We start from the raw sequence: 22357 nt of genomic DNA on the forward strand, positions 1-22357 counted from the left end.
ATTCAGATCACAGAAACGAAAGGGGAGGAGGGAATTTGACGTCATGAAGGCAGTTAGATAATCATAGGCCTACCTAGATTTATAGACGTTTAACAACTAAATGTTTTGATTAACTACTATTTTTTTATAGACATATATTATTGCATATAGCACCCATGCATTTTCCCACAACGTTTCCTAAAAAGAGGAATTATTAGTTCAGTAACTTGGAGATGTATTTTTCCAGAATGTTTGTTATTTACGTGACTTATTTCCTCCTTCCAAAATATTAAAATGATTTGTTGCTAGAGAAGCATACAGTAGCCTAATCCATACTGTAGGCTAAATATTGGCATGCCTTTCCTTTAATTAGATTATCTAATAACTGGTTTAATTAATGGTTTATGTAATAAATACTAAATAATTAACTGAAACCTCAAATGTTACTTAAATGCCACATACTGTAATCAACATTGATATCACACGATACCTTCTATTATTTAGATTGTTTTTGAGGTGTCAAGTATATCCTCTTCAGTATTTCTTTTACACATGGCCACACCTTAGACGTCCTCCTTTATATTCAAGATGAGGGACTATCCTTAAAAGTGCAGTATGTAAGATTCAGAAGCCCTTGTTATTAATGACACCTGTGGCTGTTAAGTGAACTGCAGTCAGCTACCTGTTGCTCGTGCACACACACTCCACAGGGACATGAGCAAGCATTGGCCAAAACAATGATGTAATGTACAAAGAGACTGAACGTGATTCACCGGTATCATGCTGACAAATGAGTAGGAATAATTCAAATTACACAGTTATGATTGTTTTACTGTTTTTGTTTGCAGTTATGTAAGCTTACCTGTCCAATTGAAGGTCCCTACAAGAATCAAATGCCCTGCCGATGTTCACTCTAGTTTTCACTTGACCATGATCATGTTTCCACTTAGCCAGATGCGATTCAGTAGAAGGCTCTCAGGAGCACGCAAAAATATCAAATCCTTTGGATTTTACTGGTTAATCCGACCCGCTCCCTTCGCATGAAAATCAGTCTACAGGCTTTAATAGGCAACCGAGGAAGTCCGAGAAGGGCTCATTATTTAAGTTGCGTTACAAGCTGTTCACAAATTGGTAAAAAAGAAAAGAAAACATGAATATTACATGAAAATTGTTACATACTGCACCTTTAATTATTAAATAAACCATTGTAATTGAAGTACTGTGTTCCCTCTGAGTTGGTAAGATATTTACACTATTATTATGTTATTTACCAGCTAGACGGATGGTGAAGAAATTATATTAGCACTTAGATATATTTAGAATATATATAGAAATATGGATTTGGAAAGTCACTTAGAACTTTTTTCCAAAGTTATGAAAGTACATCCAATAACCCATTAGAAATAAAAGTATCTATAGTTTAAAATATGCACGTGCAAAAAAAAAAAAAGGAATAAGGAAGTAGAAATTAGGGATCGGATAAAAAACTATCAGGGGTCCAATAGCATCCAGTATTTTCAAAAAGTTGAATTGCATAAGTTACATTTAAATGTAGGCTATATACATATATTTACGTTTAGCAGGGAAATAAATATGCAGTGCAAATGATAGGTTCTCCAGGGATGCTTGTGTGTCAGATGCTGGAAATGTCCCGCCCCTTACTGAAACGGAAAATATGATTGGTTAGCAAAATATACAGTCGCGTCTGAAATGATCGTTCTGATGGATCAGCTCAGTCTGACTGTCTGTCTTGCCAGTGCTCCCCAGTCACTGCATCTCCGAGCACGTTTAGAGAGAATCTCTGTATGTACATTATTTTACATTTAAAAAAAAACACAATTCACTCAACGGTGCTGCGGCATCCCATTATTAGATTAAAAAAGTCCGCATCAAAAGCTTGTTTTTCTGGTGGCCACATGTGTCATCAGTTATTTCATGTGAGTATACGAAAATCCTAAAACAGATAGGAGGGCATACGACGTACACATCAGAATATGCCCTACACATCAGAAGCTGTCTGATTTTCTATCATTTCCTCTATAAGGCACTGATCCCTCTTGTTTGAACGAGTCTTGTGACGGAACAAGCGCTTGTCAGCTTGTGTTTTTCAGCATTTATGAATGTTAAGATGAGTTTAAGAAGAAACAGTTCCCATTCTGCACAAGTATTTGCTAATTGACTATTGTCTGTGCATATTCACCGATCAGCAGTTCAGAGTATTCAGCCTTCTTGGAGTCCTGAATAGGGCTGCAGTAGGGGACTCCATAGTGATGCTGGGTGACTTCAACATGCACGCGGGAAATGACAGAGACACCTGGAGAGGTGTGATTGGGAAGAACGGCCTCTCCAATCTGAACCCGATTGGATCTTTGTTGTTAGACTTCTGTGCTATTCATGGATTATCTATAACAAACACCATGTTCGAACATAAGGATGCTCATAAGTGTACGTGGTACCAGAGCACCCTAGGCCGAAGGTCGATGATCGATTTTGTAATCGTGTCCTCGGATCTGAGGCCATATGTTTTGGACACTCGGGTGAAGAGAGGGGCGGAGCTGTCAACCGATCACCATCTGGTGGTTAGTTGGGTCAGGGGGTGGGGAAAGACACTGGATAGACCTGGGAAGCCCAAGCGAGTAGTGCGGGATGAACTGGGAACTTTTGGAGGAGGCCCCTGTCTGCGAGATCTTCAACTCACACCTCCAGCAGAGCTTTCAGGCATCCCTGCGGAGGTTGGGACATTGAACTGGAGTGGGCAATGCTCAAAGCTTCCATTGCCGAAGCCGCGGTGGAGAGCTGTGGCCTCAAGGTGCGGTAACCCTTGAACACTGTGGTGGAACCTGGTGGTCTGGAAAGCCGTCCGACAGAAGAAAGAGGTCTTCCGGGATATGATGTCCTGGAGGTCTTCTGAGGCAGTTGCAAGGTACTGACAGGCCCGAAGGGCTGTGGCCTCTGCCGTGACGGAGGCAAAGCAGTGGGTGTGGGAAAAGTTCAGAGAAGCCATGGAGAAGGACTTTCGGTCTGCATCAAAGTGCTTCTGGAAAACCAAATTTGAGGGGGCATGGGAGTATGCCCATCTGGTCTACATGCGTTTTGTGGATCTATAGAAGACATATGACCGGGTCCTGTAATACTGTGGGAGGTGCTGCGGGAGTATGGGGTGGGTCCCCTTCTTAGGGCGATCCAATCCCTGAACGTCCAAAGCGAGAGCTGGGTCCGGGTCTTCGGAACAAAGTCGAGTTCATTCCATGTGGGGGTTGGTCTCCGCCAGGGCTGCGCTTTGTCACCAATCTTGTTTGTGATATTCATGGAAAGGATATCGAGGTGTAGTCGAGTTGGGGAAGGGGTGCTGTTCGTTTCAGTGGGCTGGGGATCTCATCGCTGCTTTTTGCAGATGATGTGGTCTTCATGTCATCATCGGCCTGTAACCTTCAGCTCTCACTGGATTGATCGCCAGTTGAGTGTGAAGCGGCTGGGATGAGGATTAGCACCTCAAGATCTGAGGCCATGGTTCTGGCTTATTATGAAACATCCCTAGATTCAAAAGGAGCATACTTACATGGACCCAGATATTGTGGATCTTATAAAAACCTATGAAGTTTCATCTCCAGAAACTACAGTGAAGATTAATGAACAGATGGGCAATTTGTAAAATGTCTTACTCAATGTGGCATTAACAGGGATGTCAGGAGTGGGAAAGTCACCATGGAGCAAACTATGTTTCCACATCCAGAAATGCCTAATATGAAGAAGATCTGGTATCTGCCAGGCATTGGGACCCCAAAGTTCAAGGTGAAGAAGTACCTGAAAGATGTAAGATTTGACATGTTCGATTTCTTCATTCTGATTTGCCACAATGATAAAGAAGAGCAAGAAGTCTTCTTACTTTGTTTGCTCAAAAGTTGACAACGATATCCATAGCCAGATGAAGAAAAGGGGTTTCACAGAACATCGTGTTCTTAACAAAATAAGAGCAGACTGTATGGAAAATCTGAAGAATCTTGTAAACCCAAAGGTTTTTCTGCTTCTTCATTTGACTTAGACAAATATGACTTTCACACATTATTGAAAGTCCTGGAAGAAGACCAACCCTCTCACATGAGATTTCCTCTTGGTCAGTCACTGCCAGTTTGTTCAATGCAAGTGCTCCAGAAGAAAAAGAAATACTTTAAGAAAATGGTCTGGCTAACAGCCATGGGATCTGGTGCTCTTGCAATGGCTCCGATACCTGGCTATGGCTTTGGGTGTGACGTTGGCATAGTGATGAGCTTCTTCAATCGAATTTACAAGAACTCTGGCCTCGATGATAAGTCCATACAAAGTTTAGCAGAGAGAAAGAGTGTACAAGCCATTAGATAAGCTAAAATCAGGCAGAAGATCCCTTTTTGCCTATGGAATCAATGCAGATGTTGTTATCAAGTTTTTCAACTCATCTAAGGCTGGAACAGTAATGAAGATTGAGTATGTGCTCAGTACAATTCCTATTTTGGGAATGTGCGGAGCTGGGGGACTTGCTCTTGGAGCAATGAATTATCTCCTAAATAAAGGAATGGTTGAAATGTTGCAAGATGCCAAAGAAGTTATTTACTTGGCAGGACTGCATCAAGAAACAAACCAAACACTGATGTTATTGAAAGTCAGTTTGATATTGGCAACATATTGGATATTATTTTACTCCTTTAAGAAAAGCGGAGTCTTAATCTGTAGTAATTTACAAGCCAAGACCATCCTCTCAATCATTTAAAAAAATCCCCTTTCTTTATTTGGTGATGGGTTAGTGGTCATGTAAGTGATTCCATAGATTTGGTTATCATCACAGAGATATTTATGATTTTCTTTTTTTTATCTAACAATCACTGACACCTCAGAGATCATTGGCTTAGTCACACTATATGAAATAGTAAGTTGTTACATTTGTTAAGCACTAATGTCTATCTGTCTGTCTGTCTGTCTGCCTGTTTGTCTGTTTGTCCATCTTCAAAGGTATAAAAGAAAAAAATCCTTTGTCTTGACAAAAGTGTATTCAGGTGAAGTCCTTCAAAAGACAGTGCTTTTACATTTAGTTGCATGAGGTAGAACTTCAAATGTGTTAAAATGACAAATTTAAATTTAAAAGATGTTTTCTGCTTTGTTGATGCATGGGTTAGTTGAACTTTGATAACAATCATATTTACATGTTTGTGCAGAATATTGTGATTAATGAGTAATTTTAATAAGTTTGATTGTCCGGACATGTTGATATAACAATTTTTTGTCTTGCCAATATATACACACTCTTAGTCTGAAGTCTGAGGTGAAATTTCTCTTGTCAGGATGAAGTGTTTCTTTCTGTCTCCCCATGACATTGTCTTCCTGAGAGAAGTGCTGAATCCACCACCTTACTGTCACCCTCTTCTTCTTCTTTCTTCTCCCTTCTTTTCTCTCTCCGCCTCTGTTTTACAGAAACTGAAGGCACTTCCCAGGGCACCCCACCTTAGAGAGATGGCAATTATGCTTCATCAGAATTGGCTTTTACTCAGATGATTCTATTCTATTAACTGACACTTGATATCAGTTTACAAGAACAAAAACAACTAAAGGTCCTTGGTGTTCAAGAGAATGTGTTACTTTTCTCAGGCTAACAAATGGAAATTGATCCAGGTAATGTAATTAAAATATTACAGTCATAATAAATATATGTGGTATCAATCCCTGGTTGAGGATGAGAAGGTTAGATATGAAACTCACTGTTTCTGCCAGCCAGGGAAGTGGAGGGATGGATGGGTTCGGTCAGTTCCTCACTTGTGTCAGAAGGTTGAAATGGGGCAGAAAAGGAATTACACAAAAGGCACTTGTAAGCAATTTGTATTTGCATACTTGTGAACATTGTACAGCATTTTATTTACATTTACAGTGTGACAATATGCACTAAGCGTGAATAGCTCCTGCCACAGAGTGGGGCTATTTTCACTACAATAGTCTGGTGGAGAAACAGAAATAAAAATGAAGATGGTGTAGATGAGTTTATCAAACGGATGTCCCATGTTCGATTCCCCCCTTTGTCCCACTTTTTCCCATCCCGTTTCCTGTCTCCACACTTACAGTTTTCTCAATTTCAGTTTGGCTCAATTCTCGAATGAGAATAATGTTTTCAAAACAATAAATTAAAATCCCTGAACAATTAGTTTCTTGTTCACAGCAGATTTTAATTTCGTACTCATTCAAGCAAATTGCATATATTTTGGCACGTGTGCAAAAGCAAAATAACTAAATGCACATGGCTTGCTGATCAAAACTGATTCTCAGTGAAATTGTCATACTCTTCACAACTTCTAAACATTCTTTCATCATGTGATCACATGCAAAATGATCCATTCAATTATCAAAATCTGTCAGACAAACATGTATATTCCATAAATATCTATAGCATGGAATGTTCGTGATGTCAGCTAAATCTCTGGCCAGACCAACAAGAGCGACAGGATGTCCACCAAGAAGATGGAAACTTGTAGTGTTACGCACTGTGAGGAGGTACAATTTATTATTTTTACAGAAATATCGCAGGTTATTTCATTGTTGCCGTTTTGTTTTTTATTTCATTTTTTTTTCGTTTTGTGGCAATTTTCTGTTCACTATATATGACATTACATGTAAAAAATGTGTAAAAATGGACATGCAAATGTAATGTAATAGAAAAATAAATTTACTGTATACATACAAATGTGCATTTCCTTTTTCTGTGTACTACAGTATTGTACAGTATTGACCTTTCAGATCAAACTCAGATGGGTGAGTTTCTACATTTTGCAGACATGCAATAGAGTTGTGATATCCAATAAAACAGTTATTGCACTTACAGTTTAGAGAATGTTAAGACTGTTTCAAAAAATGAGCCAAAGCAATTGAGAAAAAACTGTAATATTTCCTGTAATATTTTGTGGGTAAAATTAATCATGTAATATTGTAGAGGCCATGCTTTTTTAACAAAGTTTTAAATCAATTAACCATGATGTTACTACATAATATGGAGTGAATATAGTAAAGATTTTTAATTTGGTGTTTTACTATGAAATTACTACAAAATACCATGGTGATACTGTGGTTACTGTAGTAAAACCATGGTTAAGTTTTGTATAGGAAGGTTAGGATTAGGTTTAGGGGAAGGGGTTGGTGTAGGGTGTCTGTGGGACTCTAAATAAACACAATATACACTGCCCCTATACTGTATGATAGTATTTAACTAGTGCAAATAGCATCTAACACCATTTGCACTCAGTGAAAAGAAGATGCTTTTTAATGCTATTTACACTTAGTGCAAATAGCATCTATCGCTTAGAGCAAATAGCTTTGGCCTTTTATTTAATATAAATGGGAACTGAGTCTTGCCACTCTATATTTGTGAAATACAGTAATTCATAGTCAGATCATATAATACCTATCTGAGGAGGCTTTAGTTTGACTTAGTAGGTTTTCTGGCCAGGAACTTGGTGTGGCTTTCTAGGGAGAGAACAAAATGACCTATTCTGAATACAGTTGGACAAAGCAAAGAAGAATGCTATGGAAATATCAACAAATTGTTTTGATAATCGGAGTGTATTTCAATTTAGCAATCAACCACTGAGGACCATGCACATACCAAAGTGGAATGTGAAAATAATTTCATATGTTTTAAACGTTTAAAGGGGTCATGACATGAGGAAGACATCTTTCCTTGATCTTTTGACATATAAGAGGTCATTGTACTATATAACCAAGCTGTCAAAATGATTCATTCTCTACTTCCACCACATTGTGATGTCACACTGTGGTAGACATTTGCATCTGACCACCTGCATCAAGCTAAACTGAAATAACACATCAACACCTACTTTACCTTATCACTTCCGTAGCACGCCTAGTAGCGGTGAGCAGTGAGATGGCAAGTAGAGAGCATGTCAGTCAAGAGAAAAGAGCCAATCAAAACATTTACTGTCAGTTCTTAAAAGAGAAGCAGCACCAAAGCTGAGCGTTTCTGACAGAGGGTCAGAATGAGGGTGGGAATTGGTCATGTTTTACAAATATTATTCAAAAAATGTGTGTGTAAAAAACTTTACTAATATTATAATTGAGCCTCAAGGAACATATTACTGTAAAATAATTTAAAAAAAAAGGCATGTCATGTCCCCTTTTATTAATTTCAAAGTGAAATCATTTCATAATTAGGTTATCAACCACAATCACAATATAGTTAAAAATATATAGCCTAGAAAAATAGACAAACAGAAAGACCCACCAAAATAGACTGAGCCATGGCCTGTGTGCCTGAGCTAGATGATTTGGAGTGCCTTCTGGGAGAGGGACAGGGTGAGAGCGCACTGTGTTTTGGAGGAGGGGGAGGAGGTGAAAGGCTGGATCTGGGAACTTGGTACTCCTCCTGTGATATCTGTAATAGTGACGGAAAGAGAGAGTGTGGTGAAAGTGTGATTAACAAAGCACTATAGACCTTAGTCAGGGTAGACACCATATTTAATACGGCACAAATGAAAACTGTGTTGTGAGGGATTTGTATTCCTTACAAATATTAGAATATGCACTGCTAATAATAAAGGATGTGTAGGCCCGTTGTGAATAAACCTGTGGATACTCTGCTAGGACACATGTGAACTATAAGGAAACTGGCTTCATGCATATAAAGCATACTTACTGTACTTCATATACTAAACATCTTTTATTTATTTTTTTTTTGCACTTTAGATGCCAATTGGTTTGATATGTTGTTATCTATGCAATTAAATTATTATTTTTTACCATAAGTGTGGCTTAAGTCTCCAAATATATTTTAAGGCCACTGTATTGAGCTGGTTCCCATTCTTTCCTTTATAGACAAATTTATTTTCAATGATAACTTATAAACCTTTTAAGCTCCTTGAGCTCCGAGGCTGTTCATTGATGGTATATGGATGGTATATGCTTCCGTTGAAGCTATCAGTCAGTGTTATTTCAACTTCATTGTTTAAAAATCGTGTTTACTATCCTAATTCCTAGTGAATAACTACATTACCCTTGGTCCAGCAGAGACAGATCCACCAATCAGAGAACCACAGTCAACAAAGTGCACCAAACAAGTCCAGCAGCGACTGCCCACTCCCATGATGCACTTTGAATGATGCAATCGTCTCCTTACACATCTTCAAACTACATATCGGATTATTGTGTTGTAAACTTAAAATATATTGTTTCTCAACAAAATAAAATCAATATTCCTATATATTATTTATATATTCAATAACGTCATTCACGAAAAATTATTTGTGAAAGATAGATAGAACACAGTCTTGTGCCTTTGACATTTTGTCTGATTTTCAAATACTTTTTTGCTTCAAATTCAAGGTTTGTAATGTTGTGATTCCCCTTGGTGATTCACATTGATTCACCTTGTACTAGCTGGTTGGCTTGGTTCATGGCTTAGAAATCTTTAATGAAGTATTTTATAAAAACCTATGGAAAAAAAATAATAGGAAAAATACTTATGGACTGAGATGGCTAAAAAGGCTAAAACACTCTAACCTTTTTCATACAAGCCAGTTGTTTCATCAGCAGCTCCACATCCTCATGATCCTCCTCTTCGTCTTCTTCCTCTTCCTCCCTCTGGCTTGCCCTCCTCACTGGCTGATATGGCTCAATGAGGATGGGCTCGGTGCCTCTTATGTCACACCGGCAGTAGGGGCATGTGTGTCCATCTGACTGCTGGGTATCAGAGTAGGTGTGTCACACATATAAATTCACATAATTGCAATATCTAATGCACAGGGCTATTAGGGCTAAAAACTACTGACTCTAGTTCTTAATTTCCACCTTAAGAGGGCATGCTTACACCACACCTCATACTACAAGAAATTTTAACTTGCGACTCCAGGGGTGGTAGTTAGTGTCAATACTCGCTGCGATACACAGCCCCCCCACCCCCCACAAGTTGCTTTATAAAACAAAATTGCTCTAAATTTACATTAGAGTTGCAGAAATGCATCATGTCCTCTCATTCTCAAAGGTAAATGTTATCTCAGTATGCAATCAAGTGTGACTGAATTTGAGAGAAGTGGAAAATCAGTCACACACAAACCAAGCTTGATCAAACACAGCCAGGAAGCCTCAGACAAAATGTTAGGTCATTTTGCATTGCGATGTGGCAAACACTACATTTCACACAACACTGTGTCACTGCAGTCTGAATGAATGGGGTTAGGATATTTAAATATTTTAATATTTTAGTATTTCCAAATGATTATTTTCAAATAGGAAATAATTCAAATGATTATAAGTTTCAAATATATCATGTTTATTATGATTATATATTTTTAAGAACAAGAAACATAATCTGTACATGTAATGAAGCACAGCTTATTTGAATGTCAGTTTTTGGGTGTAACCTCACCACAGTTGATTGTTTGTGTGAATATGAATGTGAGATAGATTCAATGTTTTGAGCACAGTAAGAATAACAATATACCTGCCAGCCAGTCAGGCAGGGCTGACACAGCAGATGTCCACACGGCTGAATGCGAGTGTCTTTGTCTCGTTCTGTGCAAATTTTGCATAGCTGAAACGTGCTGCCAATCTCACAATACATCTCATACTGCTCCTGAAGAGAGAAACATAAAAAAAGTCCAAGTGTCACACAAAAAATTTAAATGTAATCCAGACATTAGTAGGCCTACACATTTAGGAATGTTAGATGTTCTTGTTGGTGATTATGAATCGTTCGTTACCTCTGTAACTTTGACTCGACCCTTGTGAGCTGGACGGCACAGGCTGGTGAGGTCAGGGTTAACTTCACGCCCATCAGGATACAAATAGCTTTAAATATAAGTATTACAAATTAGAATTTACATAGCTGTTTTCCAACACTTGTTGGTCCCAGGAAAATTTTGTGCAGTCGATAAATCCATTGTATATTAAATATTACTTGTTGGTATAGTAGTGGAAAACTTTTCACTTTAAAAACAAGGGGATCCAGAATCGAATCGCTATTCATTATAACAGGCACAAACAAAATAATAGCACATGCATGACAAGTGCAGATGCTTCTTCTGTATTAATCAGTGTTAGGGCTGTCGATTTAATGTGTTAATTCTGTGCGATTAATTGTGTTAAAAATAACACGTTAAAAAATTTGTACGCAATTAATCACAATGCCCCCAGATTGTAATAGGAAGATTCCTAAGAAATGCAAGCTTGTAGTACCACCTGTTTACTCTAGAGGGCAGTAATTGAAATTTCAGCTGTGTGGCAATACAGTGAAGAAAACAACCACACAGCACAAAACAGACATTCGTTATGTTCTTGCGTTCAAAACATTTGATGGAGCGCAAATTCGAACTAAGGGATCTCAAGATGTGTTCTAAGTATTAAACTATATGTAACTTGACACAGTGACCTAAAAAGTTTATGTTTATGACGCAACGCACCCGCGACGCTACACAAGCATGTCTGACGCTTGTTGAAATTGACGAGTCCTTAAACAAGCCCTCATAATGAATCTCGAACTGATTGACAAATTCAATTGCAAAATGGATTGCTGTGAACTGTATGCCAATGACTGGCATAAGATTCCTAAACAGGTGGTACTACAAGCTTGCATTTCTTAGGAATCTTCCTATTACAATCCGGGGGCATTGTGATTAATTGCGTAAATTTTTTTAACATGTTATTTTTAACACAATTAATCGCACAGAATTAACACATTAAATCAACATAGTTGGCGAGTGGTATGTGCATGCCACTCCCCCGAACATATGGGCATAAAGGAGCTGGCGTGCAAACCGCTCATTCAGATTTTCTCTTCGGAGCCGAGCGGTCGATGTTCACTGTGCTGAATTTCCCATGGCTTCCATTCACCTTTGCTGGATCTGACGGCACATTTCAGCGGCTTCTCCCCTCTCTGCACTGGTGCACTGTAGAGATCGCCCCTGGGTGCTTCGGCAGAACCCTAAAAGAGTATATTCTAAAAGAGTATTTAAAAGAGTATATTCTAAAAGAGCGGCACACACGGAAATGTCTTTTTAAAGATGCCTTTCCGTTTGTGTATTATTCCTGGTTGCGGTCGTTATCGCTTGCCTTCTGATGGCCACGATCGCTGTCTTTCATGTCTGGGTGCTGACATCAAGATTGGTTCATGGTGGTACTCAGTTTCGATGACGGCGCACCTCACGAATGTGCATGCACAGTCGGTGCTTGCCTGTTTGAAGCCGTTCAGGCAGAAAACAGCGGTTCCACTGAAATGGTTTCAGAGGCTCCTGGCTACAGCAATGGTGGCATACATCAACTGTCAAGGCAGTTTATGCTCCCATTGTATGTCACAACTCGCCCACCGTCTCCTCCTCTGGATTCACCAGCACATTAAGTCGCAGCGAGACACTCACATCGTGGTCGACCTCAACACTGCAGCGGACACGCTGCCACGACATGTTACCTGCAGGGGAAAGTGGAGACTCCACCCTCAGGTGATCCAGCTGATTTGGAGTTGATTCAGGCAGGCACAGGTAGGCTTCCCCAGATTCCTCCCACTGCCAGCTTTGGTACGCCCTGACCAAGGCACCTCACAGTATAGACGCGCTGGCACACAGCTGGCCCCCTGGACTATGCAAATATGCTTTCCCACAGTGAGCCTAGGTCAGGGAGGACGAAGAGCAGGTCCTACTAGTAGCACCCTACTGGCCCAGCCAGACTTGGTTTTGGAACTCACACTCCTCACGACGGGGCACCATTTGGCACCCGTGACCAGACCTCTGGAACCTCCATGTCTGGCCCCTGGATGGGACACGGAAGACCTAAGTGACCTACCACCCACCGTGGTAGACACGATCTCTCAGGCTAGGGTTCCCTCTACGAGGTACCTGTATGCCTTGAAGTGGCGTCTGTTCACTGGTGGTGTTTTTCCCGACGCGAAGACCACCAGATATGCTCAGTCGGACCGGTGCTTTCCTTCCTGCAGGAGAGGTTGGAGGGGTGGCTTTCCCCCTCCACCTTGAAGGTGTATGTAGCCACTATAGCAGCACACCATGGCACAGTGGAAGGTAAGTCCTTAGGGAAGCACGACCTGATCATCAGGTTCCTGAGAGGGGCCAGGAGGTTGAATCCCTCCAAATCGCACCTCGTTCCCTCATGGGACCTCTAGGTATTCCTTCAAGGTCTACGGGGAGCACCCATTGAGCCTTTGGAGTCAGCTGAGCTTAAGGCACTCTCTTTAAAGACTGCCCTCCTGAATGCGCTCACTTCCATCAAGAGGGTAGGTGACCTGCAAGCGTTCTCTGTCAGCAAAATGTGCCTGGAGTTCGGTCCGGGCAACTCTCGCGTGATTTTGAGACCCCAACAGGGCTATGTGCCCAAGGTTCCCACAACCCCATTTAGGGATCAGGTGGTGAACTTGCAAGATCTGCCCTAGGAGGAGGCAGACCCAGCCTTGACATCGCTGTGTCTGATGTGCGTTTTACGCATCTATTTGGATCGCTTGCAGATCTTTAGAGTCTCCAAAGCTCTTTGTCTGCTTTGGTGGACAGCAGAAAGGAAGCGCTGTCTCCAAGCAGAGGATCATCCACTGGGCATTTGACGCCATAGCGATGGCATATCATGCCCGGCACGTGCCGCCTCCCACGGGGCTATGAGCCCATCCTACCAGGAGTGTGGCGGTCTCCTGTGCCTTGACCAATGGCGCCTCTCTAACAGACATTTGCAGAGCAGCAGGCTGGGTAACACCCAACACTTTTGCGAGGTTCTACAATCTCCAGGTTGAGCCGATTTTGTCCCGTGTCTTGGCAGAAACGAACAGGTAAGTCCGGAACATTTGGCTGGGTGTATTGCTTGCGCATAACACCTTTCACCTCCCCTGAGCTGAAGACGTGTGCTGTTGACTCCCAGTAGTGTTCACAAAATTTGTTCCCTGGATGACTTCCTCCTAGCCCTGTGGCAGACGAGTTTGTGGAGAAACTTGCTGCCATCTCATTACATGTGCTAACTAAGCCCTGTACTGTGGTAGGTGGTCCTCATGTGTTGGTTCCCCATAGGTGACCCCATGCAATGTATATCTTCCCTAAATAATTTCCCTGTTGGTAAACTGCATCTTCCTTGGGCATCTTCCCCAGCCACCATGTTTGTAGAAACTCCTCCCCCCATTGGGAAGGACCTCCCATGGGACTTCTCCACATTACATACTTCCGACAAGGCTCAGCAAGACCATGTGACGTATTTCCACTCAAAATACCCCCGGGATTGGCCTGGTGCGCTGGCTACGAGGCACACAGTAATCTGCCCATCTCGCAGCGTCAGTTTATGAAACACAGTTCAGCTAGTTGTGGCGTTTCGTTTAGGGACCCCTAATGTCACAACATCGACATAACGTCGAGTGAGTGACAGATAGGGAACGTCCTGGTTACTTTCGTAACCTCTGTTCCCTGATGGAGGGAACGAGATGTTGTGTCCCTCCTGCCACAATGTTGGACTACCTGCTGAAATGGCCTGGACCTTCTCTCGGCTCCTCAACACAAAACCTGAATGAGCGGTTCACACGCCAGCTTATTTGTACCTGTATGTTTGGGGGAGTGGTATGCAAATACCACTCGCCAATTCCCATTGGCCTTTTTTTTATCAAAGACCGACACAATGTCTCGTTCCCTCCATCAGGGAACGGAGGTTATGATAGTAACCAGGATGTTTTTTAGCAAGATCTGAGCTATAGAAGGCGTACAGGTGTTCCTAATAAAGTGCTCAGCGAGTGTAACTTCATTTTTCTTAGACTTAGAATTTTTTGTTATGACATTTAGTTAACAGACCTCAAGGTTATTCGAAGTTAAGAAATTACTTAAGTTGATCAAGGTAACAGAGGTTGTATCAGAGAAACCACAGGTGTAGCTCATCATATTGAATATGGACATGTTCCACTAACATTTGACAACAAGAAAGTGTCCAAATATTTTTTGCCTTCATTTTGAACAGTACATATAGTGTTTCATCATTTAAAATAAATTAAACCTATAATCATCTTTTGTGAAATGTATTGCTTGATTTATTGCTGTTTAACATGCCACTTGGTTTGATGTTTTATTATATGAAGCAAAGGCATGCATGCATTTTTAAGAGGAGCCTTAATACACCTTTTGGGGCCACTTTTTTTACTGCTCGTTGACAATATGAAGTTGTGAACTCACCAGCCCTCCCTAAAACCTTGAATGAGTGCTTGGTAGAGAGGTCTATTCTGGGGAATGGTTTGCACAATGCTGCCATCATTGGTCACATGACCAATTGCCCACTGACCCATTTGTGTGCAACTGAGACGGAAAATGTAGCTGTGGATACACAGAGAACCAATTAAATCATGAGCTTACTAAAAATAATTTTGTATAGTTGATGTATACTAATTGTAAAATTCCATGAACCCAACCCCATACCTGAATTAATTTATAGATTGCCCAATCTAAGTCCAATCTCTGGACTTTCAATAATTATTTATTTTAGCAGATCCCACATCTCACTGTGACCTCGACTATCCTCTGCTGGGTGTCTTACCTGCCAGGCCGATGTATGTAGTGCTCCAGTCGGACCCTCACCTGGTCGTAGGTGAGAAATGCCATGTATCCAGGGTGAGTTACTGCTAGTTGATTCCAATTCCGTAACAAAGTTGACCAGGGCTTAAAGGAGGAGAATTAAGTTTTGTTATTTTTTAAACTACATGACAAACAAACAAAGTTGCAAACTCAAAACTAGCATTTCTCATGTGAGCAACCAAAGCGTATTGTATATACGTGTAGATATATCACAGCTATTATCCTTTAAGCTATGGATACCTGAAAAAGCCTGGTGAAAATATCAAACTCAAAGATGGATATGTGATCGTTACAAGTGAGATCAATTGTGGACTTCAAAGCCATAGCCTCCATTCCCTCTTCAAAGTAATGAACCCTCCTCAACTGCTGTTTAAAAATTTTCCACTGCACTATACACCTGAGAGAGAGCGAGAGAGAGAGAGAGAGAGAGAGAGAGAGAGAGAGAGAGAGAGAGAGAGAGAGAGAGAGAGAGAGAGAGAGAGGTTTAATACATCAATATGCATTGAGTAAAAAATAAATATTTATATATTTTTCTCATACTTGTGTTGAAAGGATGTCCTCCAGAACTCTTTAGCCTCTGTCTTTGTAACCATATAGGTATCACCCTGAAAACGTCCCCCAGGAAACATAGTTTGCAGCTCATATAACATGTGGCTGAACAGAAGTGACAGCTTTGTAAGATTTCTCCTGAAAGAGAGAGCAAACTAAAAGGTGAGATGTAAATATGAACGAAAAGGTATCATGAGCACAAATATTGAACAGCTATTGTCTGCATTTCTGTGTGGATGTAAAGTGGGCAACTGTACTAAGTGCACAGGAGTACTGTGGTGCTTATTTGCCAATCTGTGCATATTTGCGCATATAGTACATCATTTTTTATAGATGTGTGGGCATACACAACATATTCTTACATGCACAAACATACATGCATGAAGAAACAAGAGCTTAGCATACACACAATGCACAATACTATCGAAATACTAGAAACAGGAAGTTGCACTTTGATGCACTTTGAGTCTTTGCAGCTGGGTTGAAAGAATTTTCCATTAGTAATTGACCAAGTTGCCATAGTAAAATCAGCATCCTCTACAACATGGCACAGATCAGCACGTCTCATCTATTATTGTCTTTGTGCCAACAAATCACATTAAAACAGAGATGCTCTTCCAAATGCAGAGGAAATAATTCTATGTATATAGTGACAAAATGCATGAATGTCTTTGCGTCATATAATAAAATATAAAACCAATTAGCACAAGCACACCTTTTAAGCAAAAGATTTCACAAAAAGTTAGTTAGGTCTCAAATTAGAAGATAAAAACACAAACAAACACATTGTTTGAAATTAAGGCAAAAACTTATTGAAAACTTTATGGATGTCAGACGTTAGTGAAGCATGTTAGATAGTGTGATACTCTGCTAAGGCACTTGTGTGAAATTAATGCATACACTAGAATGACCCTAAACCCAGTTGGTTAAATGTAAATGACAAAACTAAGAAAATATTTATTAGAAAAAGTATAGCATCATTTGTTTGCAGATGCCACTTGTTTTGTTATTGTGTTATCTATGCAATGAAATTCAGACATTTTAAAGTGTCCACATAATTTTTGGGGCCACTCTGTTTCAATAAATGTACAACAAAACATACAACTCCTGAATAGAAGTGCAAAAACAGCGGTTCAAACTCTAAAAAGTAGATGCAATGTTTCAGAGTATCAGTTTGGCCAGAATGCTGCAGTAAGTGATATTTGAAGACATGCACTGCTTCAGCTTTGTGATTCAAACAGTTTGGACAAAATTAAAAACCATTAACCTTCTCATAATTCACACTAACAAGTGCCTGTTCTGTTAGATTGTGGGTATTGTGAGTTAGTGTGTTGAGACGTGTTGTTTCTCTGAGTGCTAAACTGACCAACCATGTGGCATGTTTGCAATCAAATTTTTCCACACTGACAATCACTTTTCATCTACTTTTCTATCTTTCTCTCTCTCTCTTTCTCTATGAAGGCCACTAGTGTCAAAGCCACAAACCCCTCCTTTTGTTTTCTACCTTTTATCTGTGCTTTTAGCAGAAAGCACACTGCTTCTGAGGCCTAACGTTTCCTTTACTTGCATTCATAAATGTTCCACCACACATGTACACTGTCCTGTCCACTAACTATGTTGATATGGTTTCATCTCTGCCTTACAGTCACAAATCAGAAGAAATGATCTGTGTGTATTTAAAGTATGAATGCAGTCATATTGCTGCTTAGTAGGTCTTCCCAAATGTATAATACTTAGTCGAGTGGTGTCCCAACCTAATACACACATATATTTTTAATAAACCAATGACCTATAAAAGGTGCGATTTGTTTAGACTGTCAAATTTAGACATGTGAATGGGTGATTTCTGCCATAACATTTCAGACCAACACTTTTTTAACATACAATGTTGCAACTTCGAATATAATCGTGCAACTTCATGATCAAAGATACAAATAATATTTTTTTGGAAGTTGCATTCAAAATCCACTTGGCTCAAAAATTGGAGGCAATATGTCTCTTCACAACAGAACAATTGCTCCCCACTTGATTTGTAGTATATTTAATGTTTTATCTTTTAATGTTTTTGAATCAATCTAATTGATTTTGGGTGAGAACGGACCAAAATTTTACTCCCTTTTCACTGTACATCTTGCCATTGCAGTCTTTATACACGATCATTATTTCAAGCTCAGTTACACTTCCTAGTGCTTGACGCATGCACAGAGGGCTAGATGTCACTTGGATGTGTAATCAAGCTTGAATTCATGATCACCAAGGATACTGCTGATGTCAAGCTTTATTGTGAAAAAGTGGATCACTTCAGAAGACATGGATTAAAACAATGTAGTATTCTGGATTACTTTTATGCTGCCTGTATGTGCTTTTTGGAGCTTCAAATTTTTGATCACCATTCACTTGCATTGTATGGCCCTACAGAACTGAGTTTGATTTTCTTCTAAAAATATTTGTTTGTGTTCTGCAGAAGAAAAAAGTCATGAGGATGAGTAAATGTTAAGTAGTTGTTTTAAAAGTGTTTCTTCTTTGGTTGTGTTATATTTCACCTTGGGCACAAAGTTAGCCAGGACTCCCACTGATGCCCTGTCAACAAGAATTCATATTATTTAATTAATTTACTTGCTGTTACTCAAATATCAATGAATAGCTTACTGAAAATTCTCAATGTCTCAGGAATTTTACTTGATATCACTCTCTCTCCCTCTTTCTCAAGCATGAATAAACAACAACAACAAAATATTAAAGTTAAATCGTGTAAACAAGAACTGAAAATAACTACTTTTTGTGCCCACTACTATGCTGGAAACATAAAAATTAAGCTGCTGGCTTCCACTGGAGGTCGTTTCCCCCATTTCCATGATAATGGCACAGTATACACACACTGGTCATTAGTAGTCACAGCAGACCAGGGAACTTGGTCAAGCCTCACAACGAGGACTAAATAGCAACTTCTATCTTTTGGTTCCTTAAGATGTAAAATAAGCCACTTTGTTTGCTGTCAGGTTGTTTGTATTAACTTGACGGAGCAACCTTTCATCCTACGTAAAACTGTTTCTGTTTATGGGTACATTTGGTGGACATACGATATTTTGCATAGTAATTTTAATTTATGACTGAATTTAAAATCCTGATTAATCTAAATGAATTGTAATACATTTTTGTTTGCAGCTCAGCCTCATAGTCTGTTTAACATGAGAATAGACTTTTACAACACCCATACTGTAGTAGGATCTACACTCACTGAGCACTTTATTAAGAACAGCTGTACATCTGCATATTCATGCGATTAACTAATCAGCCCTGCAGCAGCAGTGCAGCACATACAATTATGATCTCAGTTATTTCGAACGTGGCATGATTGTTGGTGCCATACGTGCTGGTTTGAGCATTTCTATAACTCCTGATCTCCTGGAATTTTCACAAACAACAGTCTGAAGAGTTTACTCAGAAATGTGCCAAAAACAAAAAACATCCAGTGAGCGACAGTTCTGCAGACGTAACTTCACACTAAGAGACAACGCTTTGGATTGTCTGATTTGCATATAGTTATTGCACATTGTAACAGGTATTAGTGTTTGTTATTATTTTATTATAAACATCTGTACCTAACCCTATTTTAATTTAATGTGAGCCTCTAATTAAATGTGGAATCCACTAAATAAGAACAATATACTGTACACAACTTTTACCAGATTTAAACTGACCATCCAAATCTATGGGTTCATCTTACCTGAAGCTTGAAGTTTCTTCAAACATCTTCTCCTTGCCCTCCTTGAATAGATGAGTAGCTCTGTCTGTCTTGTCTAGCAAATGTCGGATATGGACCCTAAGATACTCTCCCTCGTCCCCTCGTGGCACAGCCATCATGGTTCCCCTGTAGGGTGCCCATACTTCTGTTAGGTGAATTGCAGTCTCTGACAATAGCTCAGGAAGGTATGGTGGGCTATTTTTTAGACCCAGCCTTGGGTCAGTGCACAGTTTATGCAGTTTGTCCAGTCTCTTAAGTACTTTATCCACAAGTTTACGGTCAGTGCTGGTGGGGGACTGGGACACAGAATGAGAACTGATCTCCAAACTTCTAGCCGTTGCCATTATAGATGCTCAAATAGAAACGCTTAGTAAGTGCATATACTGGCCTCAAGCACCCAATAAACATGTGGAGTGATAGTCTTAAAGGTCAGAATCAATAGTCATCTAAGATTTTGTTGATATAACTCACGTCCTTCTCACAGTTAAAGAAGTGTGGGTGATGAAGATGTCCTCTTGTATGTATGTGCACAATGATGATGATCACCGGGTCACCTAGTTGTAATCAGAGATGGCATGAAAACATGAAAGCCTCAAAGGCTATCAAACAGTCAAATACAATAACGAGTGGTTATTTGTTACTTTGTGTCCTCATTATTCTGAGAAAAGAGGTCTATTTTTAGAAAGCGTGATTTATCTAGAACCACTTCCCCAGTAACTCTTTGTCCTGTTATCGCTGATGATGATGTAAGGAGGATAAGACCCCACATTAAACATGTCTTTAAGAAAAACACACTTATCCAAGCAGCAAAGGAACAACAACACCTTACAAAACAATTACCTGGGTTGGTTGCAGGTGTACTTAAACTTGTTATTGCTCAACAGAAAAAAAAGCCCAAAGTTCTAGTCATGAAAAATCTGTTGACAATTCTCCATTAAAATTATGAAAGGAAGAAGAAAAAAAAAGAAAGTAAAAAAAAAAAAGAAACATGACACAGAACGTTTGAAAACACTTGAAATACATAAGATCTGATCTCTGTACTACCAGTCTCCCGTCACTCCACCCATTCTTACATTCTTGACATTTAGTGCTCTTCCTCAGTCATTATCTCTCCCATCCATGTGGCTTCTCTCAGTCTGTCTGATTGTATCAGTAAGGAAAGTCTGTGTCCTAAATTTTGAAGGGACACGCACACTACGTTGGTTTAGGACAGGAACTCAGCTGTAGGTATTCACCTCTCTTTCTCCCTCTCTCGTTCTCTGATTAGTTTCCGGGTAGCTAACAGGCAGACAAACAGGTTTGTTTGTGCAGAGCCTTGCACCACGGGTTGTGTGCAGTTGGGACGCTGTTTGAATTCTGGGGTATTGGACAGACCATGAGTGAACAACTTCCTGACTACGTAACAAAAGATTTTAAAAAGAGAGTGAGCAAGATTTTCTGTGCTGTTACTGTTGTAGAGGTGGCCTTATAATTTTAGGATACATCAGATTAGTTTTACCATATTGAGAATTATTCTTGTTGATGAGTTGATTTTAAATCTACTAGAATTTGTCTTAATAAATGTGTATTCCAATGCATTCCAATTATAGGCCTAATCAATGCTAATAGAATAAAAATTAATTCAAGATAAAACACAACCATGAAACATAAATAACACAACAATCGAAACATAACCATGACACCAATTTAAAGACTAAACTCATTCAGACAGATTAAAACAAAACAACCAAGCAAGGGACTCCGATATCAGTCCCGAATCCCGATATCAGACCGCTGTCAGACTACCGACGTTCGTGATTAACGCAAACTTATTTCATAAACTTGCCTCTTTGGTCCGGACAACATTGAAATAGCATATGTTTCACTAATAATGCCCAATTGAAATATTGAATCCCCTTTAGCCCTGTTTTCTAATTTATTAATTTATTTATATTTTTATGACGAATGCTGTCAGTGAGTTACCCATTATTACGATGTTTTATTTGCTTGTATGGCGAATGTTTCCTGAGTTCTAAATAAACTAGATTCAAGAATCATTGCTCCGAAGTTGCTAAATCTAAATATTATCTGTCATATGTATCTGATTGGCATGCCACAATCCTCTTTATCCTGTCAAAGATCAGGTGCAATACTTTAAAGTTCACAGGTGCATATAAATCAGTCTACTACGGACCGTACACAGGCGTCATTTAGATTGAACAGTCCAAAGGTGTCATCATCTGCAGAGGGCGCTCAGCCCTAAACTATAAAAGCTGCTTTTGAAACTTGTGCAAGAGGATCTCAGTCTGGGTCTCTTTTTTGCCATTCCTCAATCTCTATTTACATGCCCATCTCTCCTTATAGAAAGAACATTTGTTTAATCATAAATTGTAAGGTTAAAATTGTACAACATACAGTTGCATAAATTAATTTAAGTGGTGAATTTGATAAGGGCCCAAATCCATATAACGTTTTACCCGAGAGCATTTTTATTATTTTCCTTAAAGTGTTGCCATTTGAGTTCATGTCATAATTTCTTCATATGTATTAC

General features: G+C 39.6%; 1 protein-coding gene across 4 annotated transcripts; it reads right to left on the minus strand.

Moving 5' to 3' along the window:
- Window positions 1–4714: 4714 nt before the first annotated feature.
- Window positions 4715–21079, minus strand: cblc (Cbl proto-oncogene C, E3 ubiquitin protein ligase). Of its 4 annotated transcripts, none has more exons than XM_052143321.1 (13): window positions 20901–21079; window positions 19810–20381; window positions 16074–16220; window positions 15774–15930; window positions 15496–15617; window positions 15138–15275; window positions 10704–10791; window positions 10445–10576; window positions 9505–9681; window positions 8231–8380; window positions 7394–7455; window positions 5707–5759; window positions 4715–5451 (listed from the first exon to the last, which is right to left on the minus strand). In XM_052143321.1, the coding sequence occupies exons 2-13, from the start codon at window positions 20169–20171 to the stop codon at window positions 5288–5290; spliced, it is 1752 nt and encodes a 583-aa protein (XP_051999281.1). In that variant the 5' UTR covers window positions 20172–20381; window positions 20901–21079; the 3' UTR covers window positions 4715–5287. The 4 variants fall into 4 exon arrangements, 3 of the variants coding, with proteins under 3 accessions (XP_051999281.1, XP_051999279.1, XP_051999280.1); XM_052143319.1 differs by having other exon boundaries at window positions 9505–9684; XM_052143320.1 differs by lacking the exon at window positions 20901–21079 and adding an exon at window positions 20668–20868 and having other exon boundaries at window positions 9505–9684.
- Window positions 21080–22357: the final 1278 nt, after the last annotated feature.

Source organism: Xyrauchen texanus, chromosome 15 (assembly GCF_025860055.1).
Source record: "Xyrauchen texanus isolate HMW12.3.18 chromosome 15, RBS_HiC_50CHRs, whole genome shotgun sequence".
Taxonomy (NCBI): Eukaryota; Metazoa; Chordata; class Actinopteri; order Cypriniformes; family Catostomidae; genus Xyrauchen; species Xyrauchen texanus.